This window comes from Catharus ustulatus, chromosome 4, assembly GCF_009819885.2.
Source record: "Catharus ustulatus isolate bCatUst1 chromosome 4, bCatUst1.pri.v2, whole genome shotgun sequence".
NCBI lineage: Eukaryota > Metazoa > Chordata > Aves > Passeriformes > Turdidae > Catharus > Catharus ustulatus.
Genome location: NC_046224.1, coordinates 69,964,602 through 69,981,432, shown reverse-complemented (window position 1 = coordinate 69,981,432; position 16,831 = coordinate 69,964,602). Strand labels below are relative to the sequence as shown.

The following is a 16,831-nucleotide window of genomic DNA, read 5'->3' as shown; positions in this document are numbered from 1 at the left end:
CGAATACGTCGCGGAACCCCCACCCCTCCAGGGTTTTTTGGGGGGTTTGCTGTTAGCGAGGAGCTCTGTCCCCCTCCGGCTGCAGGTTTAAGGGGGTGCCGGAGCAGGGAGAAGGAGACATGGATCTGGCAGCCTGCTGTGCCAGGACATTTCATACTTGGCCCCCATGGTCTGGGTGGGTACCGAGGGGAGCCCACAGTTCCTTGCAGTAAGAAAAGGAGAGGGAAATTGATCGGGACGGGCTCCCTCAGAAGGCAAGCGTGGAGCGGTTTTAATTTGGTTGCTGGAAGGAAGCAAAAGAGAAGCTGTCATTTGTGTCTGTGTGTCCCTATACGAGGGCCTCCTGGTTCCTTGTTAGCTTATAGAGAGGGGAAAAAAAAAAAAAAAAGCGCGTTTGATGTTACGTCTGACCAGCTGCTGTTCTCCATAATAACAAGAGAGAGAACTGCCTGCCCTGGCGAGTTGCGTCACTTCGCTTCAACTTTAGGCTAGAAATCAAGAGAGGGAGAGACAAGTTTCAAGGGAGGCAGGAGCGAGCTGGAAAGCCCTGCCGTCTTCCTCCCACCCACCTACCCCTCCTCCTTTACCCCTCTCCTTTCTCCACCCCCTACAAAAAAAAAAAAAAGAAAAAAAAAAGAAAAAAAAAAAGGAAAAACCTTTCCCATCAGAGAAAGAGGGAGATCTCTTTGGAAACATGGAGCTGCTGTGCTGCGAGGTGGATCCCATGAGGAGAGCTCTGCCTGACCCGAACTTGCTCTACGATGACCGCGTTTTGCACAACTTACTAACCATAGAGGAAAGGTATCTGCCCCAATGCTCCTACTTCAAGTGCGTCCAGAAGGACATCCAGCCCTTCATGAGGAGGATGGTGGCCACTTGGATGCTGGAGGTTCGTACACCCCTCTGCCCCTGCAGCCCCGCGCTCTTCCGATCACCGGGTGGCGTCTGCTTGTCGATCCCTCTCCTCCCGGTGCCCCTCCGGAGCTCGGCGGTGCGGGAAGGGCGCGGGGCACACGGACAGCCCGCGGGGGAGACCCGGGGGGCTCCGGGCTGCAGGAGGGGAGGAAGCGCGGCGTGTCGGATGGGGGTGGGGGGTGGTGCGAGAGAGTTGTAAAAGTCATTGCAATTAAAAGCAAAGAAAATCCGCCTCCGGGAGCGCTTGCGATTGAGGCATTGCTGGGAGCAGGGAGCAGCGCCCGGGGCAGGGCGAGGATCGGGGGGTGCCCCGTGTGCCCCGCGTTCTGCCCGGCCGGGGTTCCGTGCCCACGTATGCAGTGGGGAGGACGTGCCTTCTTCTCGCCATGTTGCGCTGCATGCGGACTCCGCTCGCAGGCGCCGAGCCCGGCTGCCCCCGCTGCTTTCCGGGGGGCTCGGCAGTGCCCCCCGGCCCCGCGGAGCGGGACCCCCGGTGTGTCGGGGCCGTGGGGCCAGCGCCGAGCCCCCCTGTTCGCCCCGAGGCTGCAGGCGCAGCGGCAGCGGGCCCGCAGCCCCGCAGGCTCGCCCGCCCCGCGCTGGCCCCACCAGCCATGCTTTGCCCCTTCGGATCTCCTTCGGGGGGGACCTTTCCCGAGCCAAACCCCGTGGGTTGGAAAGCCCAGACTCCCCGCTTGGTTTTCATGTGCGATTTGTGCTTTTTCTCCGCGGCACCGATTTTTGGTAAATTTTTAAAAGATTTTTGCTGCTCGCTGCCTGCTAAAAGGATCCAGGCGGCTCGGGCTCTCTCTCCACCCCACCTCGCCCTCGCTATGTCTCCCGTCCTTCCCCCACAACGCGGGATTGGGGGCGCAGAGCTGGGGGACACCCGGCGGGGGAATTTTTACAATTGTCGGAAACGATAGGGGATCGTCCCGGGATGCCGCCAGCCCCAAAACCGGGACCGCCGGGGAAGTTTTGATATTTTTTATCGATTTTTTGAAAATATGACGAAATAAAAAAAAGAAAAATTGGGTCGCAAAAAAAAAAAAAAAAAGTCTGAGGCTGCTCGCTTGCTGCTGGATGGGGCTTTTCGGCTCTCCCACACAGTGTCTTGAATTCATTTCTTACTGAATGAACTAAAGGAATGTGAAAGCCGATTGACAGCCTTCCCAGCCTCTCCACAGATCTCCCCCTCCCCCAAAATTTAGCTCCCCGGGAAACAAAAATAGGAGCAAAAGCAAGGGAAGTAGTGGTCTGTTTGGTGGGTTCACTCATTTATTTAATTTTCTCTTGCCTCTTTCTCGCTTCCCATCCCCGTTTTCCCCCCGCCTGCCCCATCCTTCCCTCCCCACGCTCCTCACTTGCAGGTCTGCGAAGAGCAGAAGTGCGAAGAAGAAGTTTTCCCTCTGGCCATGAATTATTTGGACAGATTCTTAGCTGTGGTGCCCACTCGGAAGTGCCATCTGCAGCTGCTGGGGGCGGTGTGCATGTTCCTGGCCTCCAAGCTCAAAGAGACAATCCCCCTCACAGCCGAGAAGCTGTGCATATACACGGACAATTCCATCAAACCCCAAGAGCTGCTGGTAAGCAGCCCCATCCCTCCCTCCTCTCCGTCGCAGCACCTTCCTCTCGCTGCCGCAGCACTCGGCCACCCGACCCTTGCCTTGTAAAAAACCCAGGGCCACAAAGCCGCGGCTGTCACCGCTGAGGGCGGGGGACACCCGCGGGGACATCCCTGTCCTGCCAAGCCGCCTGGCAGTGCCATGCGCGTGGCCGCCCGGTGCGCTGCTGCCGGGGGTTCTGGGGCTGGCGGTGCCGGGGATGGGTCGGTCCCCGCCGTGTCCCCGCCGTGTCCCCGCCGTGTCCCCGCCGTGTCCCCGCCGTGTCCCGCTGTCCCCACGGGGGACCTCGCCGGGCGCACGTGCACGGGCGGGCGGCGCGGCGGCGCCACCTGGCGGCAGACACGCGGCGGTGCCGAGCCTCTGCCGGCACCGGGGGGAACCCGGGATCGTCGGGGGGAACCCGGGGTGCTCGGCCGTGCCCAAGAGGCATCAGCACCAAGTGATGCCTCAGGGAGCTCCACCTGAAGGCGAGGAAGAATTTCTTCACTGTGCAGTGACCAAGCGCTGAGCAGATTGTCCAGTCTGCCTCACTGGGGATGTTCCAGAATTATCTGGGACACAAGCCTGTGCTCTGGGGTGGCTTTGGTGGAGCAGGGAGGTGGCACTAGGTACCCCACTGTGGTCCTTTCCAACCTGACCCATCCCGTGTGATACAGCTCAGTTAAACCATCTCACGTCTGCTGCTTCTCTCGGTTCAGGTGCAGTGGAAGCAGAAGCAAATTGATAATTACTGAAGGAAATAAGTGATGTGTGCATCACGATGTGGAGCACTGGATGTGACATGGATGCTAGGTCAGAGAGATGGCTATAGCCTCTGAGTTGCAGGAGAATTTTTCCTATGAATCACTGGGAATTCCCCCTGGGGAGGGGTTGGGGTTGATAGCTCATGCTTCCACTGAATTAAAGAGCCTGGCTGTCAGGGCCATGAGGTAGCACAGATGGGCGAGGGAAGTGCTGTGGCCCCCACGTGCAAATATTTAGAGCAATGTCCTTACCTTCTTGTGCCACGTGGATTTAAGCATGTGTTTAAAGTGCTTCCTTCTATTTAGTCCTCTGGAGTTGACTGTTCTCTCTCAAAACCTGTCACATCAGTAATGCTGAGAAGAGCAGGCCTGAGTTCATATAATTGCCCTTATACTCCAACATTTTGCATGTTTCCCTGAGAAATTAAAAGAAAACTACCTTGTTTCTGCGGCTTTTTGCGTATATGTGGGGCTTTTCAGGCCATGGAGGGCTCTGTCATAATCCAGCAGGAATGTCCTGTAGGAAAGTAACTTGCTGTTAAAGTGGGCATCTATTCAGGGAAACGAGTGCAGAAATGGCATTGTGGGGTCCATGTTTATGGTTTCTCAGCAACGCTGCTCGATGTCTCCGCGGCTGCAAAATTCAAGGACTTTTTTTTTTTCCCCTGACTTGCCAGCTCTGTGAGCTCAGCTGGGGCTCCCCACCATGCAGGGCTCCATCAGGCATCGTCAGGACTCGGGATCCAGCGCGCGGAATTGAGTTAATGGCTAATAGTTGATGGATGAGACAATTGCCAGTTGGAGGCCTGGGCTTTGCTCTCTCTGTGGGGCGCTGTAAGGTGTTCAGAACTCGGTTTAAATGTTGAAGCAGGCAGGTCATGCACCCCAAGGCTGGATCTGGCAATCCGCTGCTGTTTGCACATGGAATCCCACTGCAGAGAATGGCTGGTAGTTACGTACACGCCCAAGTTTTCCTTTGATTGCAGTGGGAGTTTTGGGCGTGCAAAGAATCTGGGAATGGCTCCTACATGATTTACTGGCAGATAATTTACACAGGCTACTTCTTGGCTGTGTTGTGTTCGTTTCCTTTCTGCAGAGCCTGTCTTGGAGTAGTTTAAGCACCGTCAGATTTATCTGCAGGACCTTTGGAGTACAGTTTTGGGAGGGAATGCCATCAAGCCAACTTCCCCAGTTTTGAAAAAAGGAATGTATATCTAGGTTATTTTTGTGCATGGCTGTCCCTAGGGCTTTAAATGGCTATAAAGTAAGGACTATAGCCATTTAAAAGAAGTTACTAGGAAAGGACCACAGTGACCTTGGCAATATCTAATTGCAGGCTAAACTTCTGGGTGGGCATTCAGCACTGGATACAAAAAAAAAAAGTAAAACCTTGGCAGGAGCTGCCAGGTCTCATTATTTTCAGTAGAGCCTGACATTTCTGGTGTTCAAAAAAAAAAAAAGAATATAAAGTCAACAACTTCAAAGCGGTAGAGGCGTATGGAAAAAAGGGTCTGAGCTAAACACATTTAGCAGTAATAAAGTTATAATAAGGAATAAGCAGAGGTTTTTCACAGGCTTATGGCTTTTCTTTTTTGCTCTCCCTGTCCCCCCTCTGTAGGAATGGGAGCTGGTGGTGCTGGGGAAGTTGAAGTGGAACCTTGCAGCTGTCACCCCACACGATTTCATTGAACACATCCTAAGGAAGGTGCCGCTCCCTAAAGACAAGTTGCTTTTGATCCGGAAGCATGCACAGACCTTCATCGCCCTTTGTGCCACAGGTAGGCTCAGCTGCTCTGGCTGCTGCTGCTCATGGTGTGGTTGGGAGGGCTGATTTGTTCCTGGTGGTGCTTCATCCCATCCCTGCTTACATGATGTGGAAAGAGGAGCTAAATCCCATGGGGCTGTTTGTGAATCAGACCCCAAAACTGTGACAGAATTCTTGCAATAGTGACCTGTAGTACAGCTGGGGTGTGTGGTGCTTTTGAAGTGAAGTCTTGTAAGGCTGGATTCGACCATCCTTGGTTTTATTTTGCCCGTTCACTGCTTCTTTTAGAGGGCCATGGATCATTTGTAAGGACAGCTCAAAATACAGAAGCTGTTATGGCACATTAACCCAAAATGTGTTGAGCCAATGCACTGCGTGAATGCGTTCATAAACTTTTCATTAACTGTGCTCTGTCCAGATAAAAGGTAAAACTCTTGTGTTTTAACATTCATGTGGTACTACCACATCCCTGAAGCATAGAGAATGGCAGTTTAGAAGGTAATTACTTTTTTAAAAAATATTGGATTTTTTCCTAGCTTCACCCCAAGAAAGCAGTGAAACTAATGTATTTCATAGGGAGCGACTGCACTCTCCTTTTGTCATACAGCTGAACACAGTTTCTGAAGATTGAGATGAGAATAATTCCCTCTGTGGAAGTGTGGAAGACAGGCTTTTTAATTTTGACCTGTCTGCAAAACACTGGTTTTTACTTGTGTGTTATTTTGTTGTTTGGGTTTTTCTTCCCTCAGTTACTTTTAGAAAATTAGTATACTCTGAATTTTCATCCAAAGGGCTAATGGTAAGGCTTCTTCTTAGGAGCTAGATCTGGACTAGATAAACAGCATGCAGTGTTTTCCAGAGTTATTACCAAGTAGTGGATGGCTCAGTGTTTGAATTCACCAGTTTGACATACCTAGTCCTTTGTGATTGGAATTGTTCTGCCTGCATGTTTGCAGAGGGGAAGGAAAGACTGGATGCAACTTTTGGGTTTGAATATCTGCTTTTCGTGGTCTTCAAGACGTAGTGACTGCTTTTACAATGTTGGCCAATTCTTCCTACCTCAGTTGGTCTGTTTTAGAGGTTATATATGGGCTGTATTAGGGTAATTGACTTTCTGGTTGCCATGATGCTCAGACTTTCCCTTCTTTTCCTACTGCTGCATGATCCTTTTCAGACCAGTGACCACAGGACTCAATAGAAATATTGCTCAAATACTGCAGGATCACTCTTAGTAATTTCTTTGCCTTCTCCCCTTGCTCAGGATGCATTCACTGTTCTGCCTTGTGTGATATGAAAAAGATAGTCTTTCCCATGGATGTTTCCCTGCATCTTCTCACCATCAGCCATCAAACTCCAATACAGCTCCATGTTGCCTTCCAAACAAGACAATCTTCCCACTCTTTTGTTGCTTTTACTTCCTACAGTAGCGTTTTGGTTTATTTTTTATCCAGCATGTTTTCTTTAGAGCACTAGAATTTCCTTATGATTTAACATCTCAAATTCTGGTCCACAATCCTTTGCCCTTAAAGTTTTCCATATAACCAAACCCTTGCAAGACTGTGGGCTGTGAAAGTGTCTCCAAAGTCCATGGCTTCTTTCCACTCCATGAATTCTTTGGTGGTTAGCTCCATGCTCTAGAAGTCCTTTTACTGAGATCCAGAGCAGTGCCCCCTTTCCAGCCCTCAGCCCAGTCATGCAGTTCCCTCATGTGTGTCCCCCATGTGATCTGCCTCTCATGTTATATGTCTCCAATGCAGGAAATTAAGTCCTTTGTGTAGAACTTAAAGAAGCAACAAGTCAAGATTTTCTTCTCTTAAAAGTGAGAGGCATAATTGTTGAGTAGAGAGCTTCCCAAAAGTGAGGGCACTGTGGTGCTGGCTGGAGATTTTCTTCTCATCCCATTGTCCACAGACCACTGTGTAGTTTTGAGGAGACCTACAAAACTTTTTCGTTTTGAAAGCAGAGATCTTATCCAGGCACTCCATACCACAGTCCCACTTTACCTGTGAACTGCTACCCCAATTTCCATTGTGGAAATGTTGTTGTTACTACAGAATTTCCCTTTCACTGCCACTCTTTGAAGAAAATTCCCTTCTCATCAGACTTCCTTCCAGATCCTGTTGTCATTTCCTTTTCTTGTCCTGTTTGTTGCAGAGCTCTCATCAGCTGCTGTTTCTTCTTTCTCTTTTTCCCTCAGAGCTGCTGCTCTCTGCCAGAATGGGTTAAGCCTGGTGTTTCATTTCCCCATTTGCCTCCTTTCAGCAGTAGGACCTCCTCTGACATGTGGCTCCCTCTTCCCTTGCTCCCCATGTGTGTTTTTTGTCTGGGTTTGACTCTTTACTATTCCCAGACCTGACCTGGCTGCCTGGCTAATAGCTCTGGAGCACAGCAGTGAATCTCTATTTCCTTATTGATCTCAGCACAGCTTTCTCTGCTTTCAAGAACTTTTCTTCTTTAAAGTATCATGCACAATCTGGCATATTTTGAACTTTTCTCCCCTAACCTTAGTTCTTCTTCATCAACCGCCCCATTTAATTTCCCAGCAAAAATGTTTTACCTGAAATTCCCAGGTGTTCCCTGCCTGTACAGAGCTGGCTTTGATGTCAGTCCTGCAGCACTTAGTGTCAGCAAATGAAGAGTTAAGCAGCCATGAACAGTTACTGGGTGTTGTCCTGGATGTAGGATCACTGTGATACTCATCCCTGTTCTCCTTTCCATCTGAACGTTCCCCAAAACGAGGTGATATTCTGTTCTTCTGCATATTCCTTTTAGTCATGTTTGGTCACTTTGGCACTGTCTCTGTTTCTCTGCCTTTATTTTGAGCCCAGTTCCTGAACCAAGCTGCGTGGAAATAAACCCACGGCCTCTCCCCAGTCCTTGCAGTGATTAATGATTCACATGAGCATGACTGGAACTGGAATGTCTCCCTGTTTGCCCTTGGTCCCATCAGAGCATAGGGCTGCTGAGCAGGACAGAAGCCTGTGTGTCCTCTGAATAAAGAGTTTTCTCTTTCATTGCTCTGCACTCACAAAGGTTTCAAGGGTCTCCTTCTCCATTAGGAGGGCATGGAAGTGGCATTTTCCTCCAGCTCACAGTACAGTAAGAGTGCATGGATGGACACTATGCACTGGCATAGCCTGATCTGTCACCATGTCATTGTTTCCTCATCCCATTGGTGGCTTCCAGTGCAAGCCAAAATCTCCTTCAGAAGGTTTCTGAGTTTTCAAGGCACCAAGAGGAAGCATTTGGGGGCCTTAAGTGGTGCTATGGCTTCTCTCTTAGGAGAGACTGAGGGGGATGGGCTTGGTTAGTCTGGAGAAGACTGAGAGAGGATCTCATAAGTGCATATAACTACCTCAAAGAGGTATTTAGAAGTCGGTGCCAGGCTCTTTTCAGTGGTGCCCAGCGACAGGACAAGAAGCAGTGGCCATAAACTGAAACACAACAAGTTCCACTTCAACATGAGGAAGAGTTTCTGCACACTGAGGGTGGCAGAGCCCTGGAACAGCTGCCCAGGGAGGGCCTGGAGTCTCCCTCTCTGGAGACATTCCAACCCCACCTGGACACACTCCTGTTCACCTGCTCCAGGTGACCCTGCCATGGCACGGGGGTGTGGACTGGACCATCTCCAGTGGTCCCTTCCAGCCCTAATGATTCTGGGATTCTTCAGCATGGGAGGTTCCTGTTAGCTATGACCCCAATGGAGACCATCCTTGTTTTGCTCTCTGGGATTGTGCTGCTTTTCCACTCTGCCCACACTCCATCTCTTCACTGCTCTGCACTCTTTGTTCCTCTGTCACTCTGCACAGCTTGGAAGTGTTCTCTCAGAGTTTGGTCCTTTGCCTGTGCTGAGCTCCAAGCCAGGGAATCACTGCTGGAAGGAGTGGGAGAGGGCAGTGGTTGGTTACAGAGGTGTGTGCAGAGCCTGCCACGCTGCTGCTGGAAAGAGAACTGTGCATTATTTCCTTACAGTTCAGTGTGCCCATCATTTCTTCCTGCAGCCTGTTCAGAGCCACAGATGCACAACTGCTTCCTTGTGCTACACTCTCAGAGGCTGCACATGCCTCATTTTTGGTTCAGGATACCCCTTTTCCATGTGAGAGTCTGTAAGGGAATGGTTTTTGAGGGAGGGTGGCCTGTCCATGACAGGTTTTCATGAAGAGGAGCTGTAATGGAGACACTAATCTCTGTGAGGAGCCTTGCAAGATTTTAGGTGACTGGGAAGCAAAGACCTTTGCAGACTTGCAGAGATGGAAGGCAGCTTGTGAAGAACCCTGGACATTGTGCTTTGCATGGTGTTTTCTGTGCCTCAGCTGTGTCCTGTGGCAGGTGGGATGTGCCCATGGTGGGTCCAGTGTCTCAGGTTTGGGGCCTGTGTCAGCACAGAGGCTGAGAAAGAGGAGGAAAATGTCAGCTTTAAATCAGCTTCATACATTGTGCCAAACCTCTGCCCACTGTTTCTGGGACATTAATCATCTACACTTGAAAGCTGAGAAGGCTTTTTTTAACTTCTGGGCCAAATCCTGCATCCTTCTTCAGACAGAAGTTCTGTGGAAGTCAATGGGAGTGTTGTCTGAGCAAAGACTGTAAGATGAGGTCTGCAGCCCTGGTAATGGTCTATGGGGTGACCACACAGAATGAGGCCTGTTTGCTCCTCAGCATTCCTGCTGGGCAATTCTACTCTTCATCCCCTTTTCATCCAGTGTAAGTTACTGGAGCCTGGAAAGTGTGATACAAGTTTTATTTGGGACCTAGGGAAGAATGAAACCTGCAGAGGCTTCATTATGTAAATGTCTTAATAAATAAAATACATGTTGCAAAGTGGCAGCGTTTGCAGGAATTTATTAAAATAATAATTTGCACTAATTTGTTGCTAGACAAATGGAGGCTCTTGCTTGTTCCAGGGGGAGGCAACTCATACCAGAATATGGAGCTTTTCAGCCAATGGTGCCGTAAGAACCAAGGAAGTGCCATCAGCAAGTAGTCAGGGCTTTGGGAATGTTTCATGACAAGTCTGGCAAGGGGAGGTGGAAAGAAATAGAGAAAGAGAGCATGTGCTGATACAAGCTGGCATCTCTGGAGCTGCCAGAGGAGTTGCTCTCCTTTCTACCAGCTGCAGGTCTGACATTTTGGTGGTTCAGGCACTAGCACCATCCTAATCCTTGGTTAGGAAGGTGTAAAATAAGTGCAAATAATAACCAATGCAAACAGTTGTTCGGAAGTGCTATTTGCCATCAGCTAATGAGCATATTGCTGTGAGTGCTCCTCTACTTGGCATAGGTTGTTCAGCATGTTTTTTCCCTTTCTTTACGTCTCTTGGATGGTTGTGATGAAACGTTAACATTTAGGATATTTCAAACCCATTTGTATAAAGGCCAAATGCTGTTTGCTTTACTGTAGTCCAGGAGCAGAGTTAGATGTCTGCCCTCCCACCTACTCAAAGGATGGAAGCATGTCTGCATCCTGGTTTACTTGAAAGTTTTGTGTGAAGGGCTCAAGAGTCATCTGGTTTTGCCTTTAAAAGTAGAAATAGTTAACATGGGGAAAATTTGCAGTGAAATTTTGGAGAAATGCAAGAGCAAGAGGAAAAAAATGGTCATTGCAGATACAATCAACTATATTAGAAAGAAAAAAGAGTACCCCACTGGCCCTGGAATTGCATTTGGATCAAAGCAGACAAGAATTAAATTCACTACTTCCATTGTTTATCTTAGACTTCTCTTTTAAACTTAGATAGTTAAATATAGATCCATGCTTGTCTTCTTAGTACAGGCATTAGCTGGGTAAAGTCCAAGGCTGGCTGTGGCCATTATAATTTTACTGTATCAATACCTGTTTTCCTGATGGAGGTAACATACCTTTTTTTTCCCCCCCCACCATGGGAATAATTACTTTCATTATGACAGCAGTTTCCACCTCTGTAAAGCCAGCAGTTCCCAACTCTCTAAATAAATATCTATCAAATTACAGAGATGAAAACTGGCTGCTGAAAAAAAGCCCAACCAGCAGCCAGATCAGTAACAGGGGTTGTTTTAATAGGTAGAGTTCCCCCACCTGACTTTGACACACCGAGCACGTTCAGCCTGGGTATTTGTCAGTGCTCTTCTCCTTCCGACGGTTTTATTTGTTGGCTGCAAGTTAAGGCTTCCCCTTGCAGGACCTCTCTGGGTTCCTTCCTCCAGTTCCCTTCTGCTTTGGACTGACTGTCAGCCTTGCATTTTCCTGGCTTGAAGGTAGTGAAGACCACTGGATTGGGAGAGAGCCAGCAGAACAGCTCAGCCGCAGTGCTTGCAGCCTTGGAACCTCGGTGTGGGTTACGTGTGCTCCACTGGCAGAAAAACCTCCTCGTGCCCTGGCTGTGTCAGCTCCAGGCTGAAAGTGGGGGACAGCTTCAGGGTACCCTGAATTTGCTTGATCACTCTGGCTGGCTGGTTCACAGGTGGCTTTGTTTCAAAGGGTGCTGCTTCCTGCACTGCCTTTTTTTTTTTATTTTTTTATTTCCAGCGCTGAAGTCAGTAGGGCTGTGCAGGGCTGGTCACTTGTTTTTGAGGTTGTTTGGGAAGGAGGTGATACTAAAATGGGGATGGGATGGTTTCTAGTCTTTATTGCCTGGGAATAGAAAGTAAAACAAGTTTTGCTTTCTAACAATCCGGTGTCTTCCCCTGAAGTGTTCATGTGCTCAGATTCTCACAGACCACGCGCTGTGGCACCGCTTCTCTAACTTATAATGAGACTCTTTTGTACTTTTCCCATGGAATGGCATAATCACAGAATCAATTAGGTTGGAAAAGACCTCTGAGATCATCGAGCCCAGCTATAAACCTATAAATCACAACAAAGTTAGAGCCATGCTTTAGATGCAGGCTCTGGGTGTGTGTTAACCAAGTTTGCACACAGAGGGATTTAGCCCATGGCCTTGCTTCAGGTGTCCAGGGAGAAGAGCTTTTTATAAAATTCCAAGTGTCCAATAAGAAGTGCTTTGTATAAAATTTCCCCTTTCATCATCTCTTACGAGGATTTGCATTAAATGCATATGTTTCAGCTCCCATTTTTAGGTTTTCTCTCTGTGCCCACCTTTTTTTTTAAATTATTTTTTTTTAATCTCAGGGCAAACTTTTTACCTAATTTGGAGGAGGGACAGTTTTACCTGAGTGAAAACTGAGTGAGGATGTTGAGGCTTGTCTTGTTGTCATGGTAGAAGCAGAGATGGGTTTATAATTGAAAATAGCCTGTAAAAAAGCTTGTTTTGAATTTCTTAATGGAATCTAAGGGACTGGGGGGTGGGGGGGGCAGTCCTGCATCCCCTCAGATAAGGTACTTAATATTTATGCTTTCATTGCACCTTGACAAACATTTCACGTAGTTATTGCTTTGCTTGAATATGGAAATATGTTAATTATGGCCTTTATTGCGCTGCCTGCTCTTTTCCTCAGCCTTTTCTATTCAACCCTCTAGGTGGCCCAGCACAATGTGGCTTCTTTTCTTTCAATGAGCTCTTTCCACACTAATAGGGTCCAGGGTGATGTGGAGAACCATGTGCACAAAATTGGTGCACCACCCCCCATTCCTTTGTGGGCATGTCAGGTTAAATTCATATCAGCAGGAGGGTCACTGCCATGATTTTCAATAGCTCGAGATGAGGTGATGACTTCAGACAATGGTGCCACACTCTCCAGTTGGAGACACTTGCCTCACCAGTTGCAGTAGTTAATTAATATGCTAAAAATAGAAGCCAGTGATACAAATCGCTGCCTGTTGTACAACAAAGACTGGGCATGTGTAGCTTTGATAGCCAAGTTTATGGTGCTTGTTATGGAGGGAAGTTAGTTTAGAGCTAGAGGCAATGTAAGACTTTCTGGATGCTGAGCTTTAGTCACTCTGGGCCTCTGGCCATTCGCTCGCTGTCTCATTTGCATTATGAATGACATTAAGGGAGCTAACAAGGTTATTGGGCATAGAAATGTTCGCATGTGACCCCACGTGGAAGCAGACCTACAGCAGTGCTAGTTGGCAGGGACACTGTGCCTCTTTATTCAGCTTCCTAGGAAGACAGTTTCTGGGAGTGGATCTAAAATCAGCCACGAGAACACCGGCGTTCGGATAACGTGGAGGTTGTGATGCCAGACGAGGAATTTCAGAAGGCAGGTGGACCTCTGTCCTTTGCTCAGCCCATTCTGCCTGCACCATCTTTTTCCTGAAACCCAGGACAAGGAGTGGAAAATTATGGAAAGTCAATTGCTACCTGTAGTTTCCGTGCATAAGCGAGAGATGCTTTTGTATGTCCAAAATCAAACGTGGAAGTTGCTTCCCAGCTTAGGGGTGTGTTTTCCCTTCTGTGTGTTTATGTAAATCCACCTGAGGTAAACATGAAAATGATTTTGATCAGAGAATCATGAAGCTTGAAAAGGACCTCAAAGTCATGGGCTCCAGCTCTGACCCAGCACTAAACCATGAATCCAAGTGCCACATCTGCATGTTTTTTGAACACTTCCAGAGGTGGTGACCACCACTTCCTTGGGCAGCTGGTCCAATGCCTGATCACCCTGAAGAAATTTTTCCTAATATCCAACCTAAACCTCTTCTGGCACAACTTGGGGCTTTTTCATCTTGTCTTGTCCCTTGTTCTCTGGGAGCAGAGCCTCACCCACCCCTGGCTGCCCGCTCCTGTCAGGGAGTTGTGCAGAGTCACAAGGTCCCATGTGCTGAGATCAGCATACTCAGGGCTGTGTCCTGCACTGAGAATTTGGCAGTCAAGGTTCTTCTGTCTCACTCATTAGTGGGAGGGCAATATAATTTCCAAGAATCAGCTTTCCTATGTACAGTGGTCTCTTACAAGAGTGCATAAATTATTGTTTTTATAATAATGGCAGTCCATATTCCTTACTTCAGGCAGTGGGAATTTGCCCTTCAAAAGGGTCTGTCAGAGTGTGATGTCTGGTAGGAGGCAGCTTGCAGTGTTGGGCTTGCAGGTGGGAACCTCCTGGTGGCTTTGTGAGACAGAAAAATCCATGTCAGGATTTCAACTGCTCCTTTTGTCTCCCCACTTCTAACACCACCCCCCTTCTGGTCCATCTGGGTGAATGTTATGTCCCAAGTGCCATTCTTACTTGTTTCAATCCCAGGGATGTATTCCAGCCTGGAGAAGAGCATGCTGTCTCCACAGCTATTGAAGTGTGTGCCAGCTCTGAGTTTGGGAGGCTGAGAACAGCTCTCCATGTGTCTAAAACCTCAGTGGTTACACAGACATCAGCAGGGTTACAGAATTTGTGAACAGAGGGGATTTGGGATCTGCAGCTGGGCAGTTTTCTGTAATCTGTTTCTATTGATGGAATGTATTGCTTGTGGTTTATTTCTTATTATGTATTACTTTGGTTTACTCTTCCTTCTGCTCCAGTTCCTCCAGCTGAAAACTGGTAGAGAAAGGTTTGCTAATACTGAAAATTGGTAGGAAAAGGTTTGTTAATGAGTTACTGTTGAACCAAAGAACTTGCAAACCAAGTTTCATTTTAGGAATATATCAAGATGTGGGAGATCTGGTATTTAGCAAGATAAACTATTGCTGCTAAACCAGTGTCTGTGGCAGTATCATAAACCATAAAATTGCCTTATAAATATCACAAGATTTTATTTTAATTTCTCTTCTCATTTGGCAGATGTGTGAGAAGAAGTTCTGAAGTGTATTTTCAGCTTGTTTATTAAGAAGTAGTAGTAGTAATGACAAATGTGATCTTTGTTCTTTGATTTCATAGCTATGGGCTGTAAGTGTTCTCACTTCCTAATTGCTAAGGTAGTAAAGATGAACCGTTAATTAAAATCTCTTTCCCGGACAGGTCTTTAAATGCTCGAATTAATTAACTCTTTAAAAATTGACGTGACTAAAAATCTCATTTTGGGCCTTTGTGATACCTTATTCCAGTTAGTTTTCTGGTTATACAGAGAGGTCTAATGTGACCAAGACCCAAATTTCTGACATAAATTACAGAAAGCCTCCTTCTTCTCTTTCCTTTTCTTTAAAACTACGGAAAGACTATTAAAAATTGTCCAGGTTTACTTTATGCATCAGTGAGAATAAAAGACTGAACCGCATTTCCATTTTAATTTGCAGGTCTGTTCCCCCTCCTTTGACTGCTTGTGATGAGCAGTGTGACTAATGAGCTCCATGGGACCAAAAAGAGTGGCACTTTTCCCTTTCTTCTACTTCCCCGGGTTTTATTCTTGGGTGTGGTTTTTTTTATGTTGCTTGCCTCTGATGTTTTGCAGCTTTTCTGGTCAGGGCTTGGACTAATTCCCAGATCTGTTCTTGCAGATTTTAACTTTGCCATGTACCCACCATCAATGATAGCAACTGGAAGTGTGGGAGCAGCCATCTGTGGCCTTCAGCTCGATGATGGGGACAGCCTCACGGACCTCCTGGCCAAGATCACAAACACAGATGTGGTGAGTGTCCCACATTCCTCCTCTCCTTTCACTTCTCAGGGCATAGTGGAGAGCTGGGTCTGATCCTAAAGGCTGAGTGGAGCAAAGGAAAGCAGTGCTTCTGCAGAGAGTGAGTGTGGACCCAGCACTTTGGTTTCAGTCTCCAAAGCTCCTTGATCTCCTGGAATTCAGGTTATTTTCAGGCTTGGTGGGGAGAGCCTGGTTTGCCTGCCCAGGCTGGTGGTCCAACAGGATGAGTCTCCCCAGAAGCCCTGGGTGATGGGGTGAGCAGGCAGCATTGCCTGGGGCATAAAGCAAACCAGGAGGTGTTGTGCTGCTCTTGGTCCTGTGCTTGCAACCTGCACTTCTGGCCCTCCTTCAGGTATCACCTAAAAATTCTTGGCTTGGAGGAAGTGAATAATGAGCTAATTCCAAGGCAGGTCACGAGACAGGCACAACTCAAGCTATCCTTAATGTGTGCTGATTTATTGTTTTTAATTCACAGAGTAAATATTATTATTGTGGCATTATTACATCTGTGATAACATTATTAAATGAAGATTTGGATTTGTGATTTGATTAAAAGAAGTAATTAGTCCAGTTCCCCACCCAAAGCCTTCTCCTCTCCAGGCTGAACAATCCCAATTCCCTCAGCCTTTCCTCCCAGCAGAGCTGCTCCATCCCTCTGATCCCTCTGAGAGGAGGGACACCTTCTGTGCCTGAGAGAATTGGATGTAAGGCCTTTTACTGCATCTTGCAGTTTGGAAAAAATGTATCTGTTGTGCTGATCTTTTCTATCCAGATTGTTTAAATTTGAAAGATATTACCTACAGAAACATCTTAGTAGTTCTTAAGTGGTTAGAAGATTAGGTTTTCATTTTGCAATGAAAATGCCTTCACACCTTTTCTTTTAATTTCGGCCAGATTTTTTTGGTCAAAAGTGTGCTTTTTGCTATCCTGGTGAAAAATCCTCCCATATTTGATTAAGCCTACATTCCTTCAGAAGAAAAAATTAATACTCTTCCCAGACAACAAAGAACTCCTAATATTTTACTGTTCACTCCTCTCCAAGAGTCTGTCAGCATTGGGTAGTGACCAGCTCCTTCTCCTTGCTCCTGGTCTCAGCCCACAGCAGCACAGACTATAGAGGAGAGTCTCACTCATCCCCCAAATGAGAACAAACTCAAGACAAAAGGAGCTTCTTGATAATTTAATTGGCAAATATATAATCCTTTGTGGAAATTAGAGGTGCTGTTATTTTTTTCAAGGTGTTTTCATTGTTGAGGCAGAGGTAGCCTTAACTCCCTGCAAGCTTTGAAGCCTCAGCCTAATCAAAGGTTGCCAAAATCTGTGAGCTTGGGCAAAATAGT

At 47.5% G+C, this 16,831-nt stretch overlaps 1 protein-coding gene across 1 annotated transcript in view; it reads left to right on the top strand.

The window, feature by feature from the left end:
• Positions 1–200: 200 nt before the first annotated feature.
• The window catches only part of CCND2 (cyclin D2), a 28,755-nt gene continuing 12,124 nt past the window's right edge, over positions 201–16,831 (top strand). The window contains exons 1-4 of the mRNA XM_033058972.2: positions 201–889; positions 2,283–2,498; positions 4,899–5,058; positions 15,352–15,482. Coding sequence (XP_032914863.1) covers positions 695–889; positions 2,283–2,498; positions 4,899–5,058; positions 15,352–15,482 — 702 coding nt within the window. The 5' untranslated portion in view covers positions 201–694. The remainder of the gene's footprint in view (positions 890–2,282; positions 2,499–4,898; positions 5,059–15,351; positions 15,483–16,831) is intronic.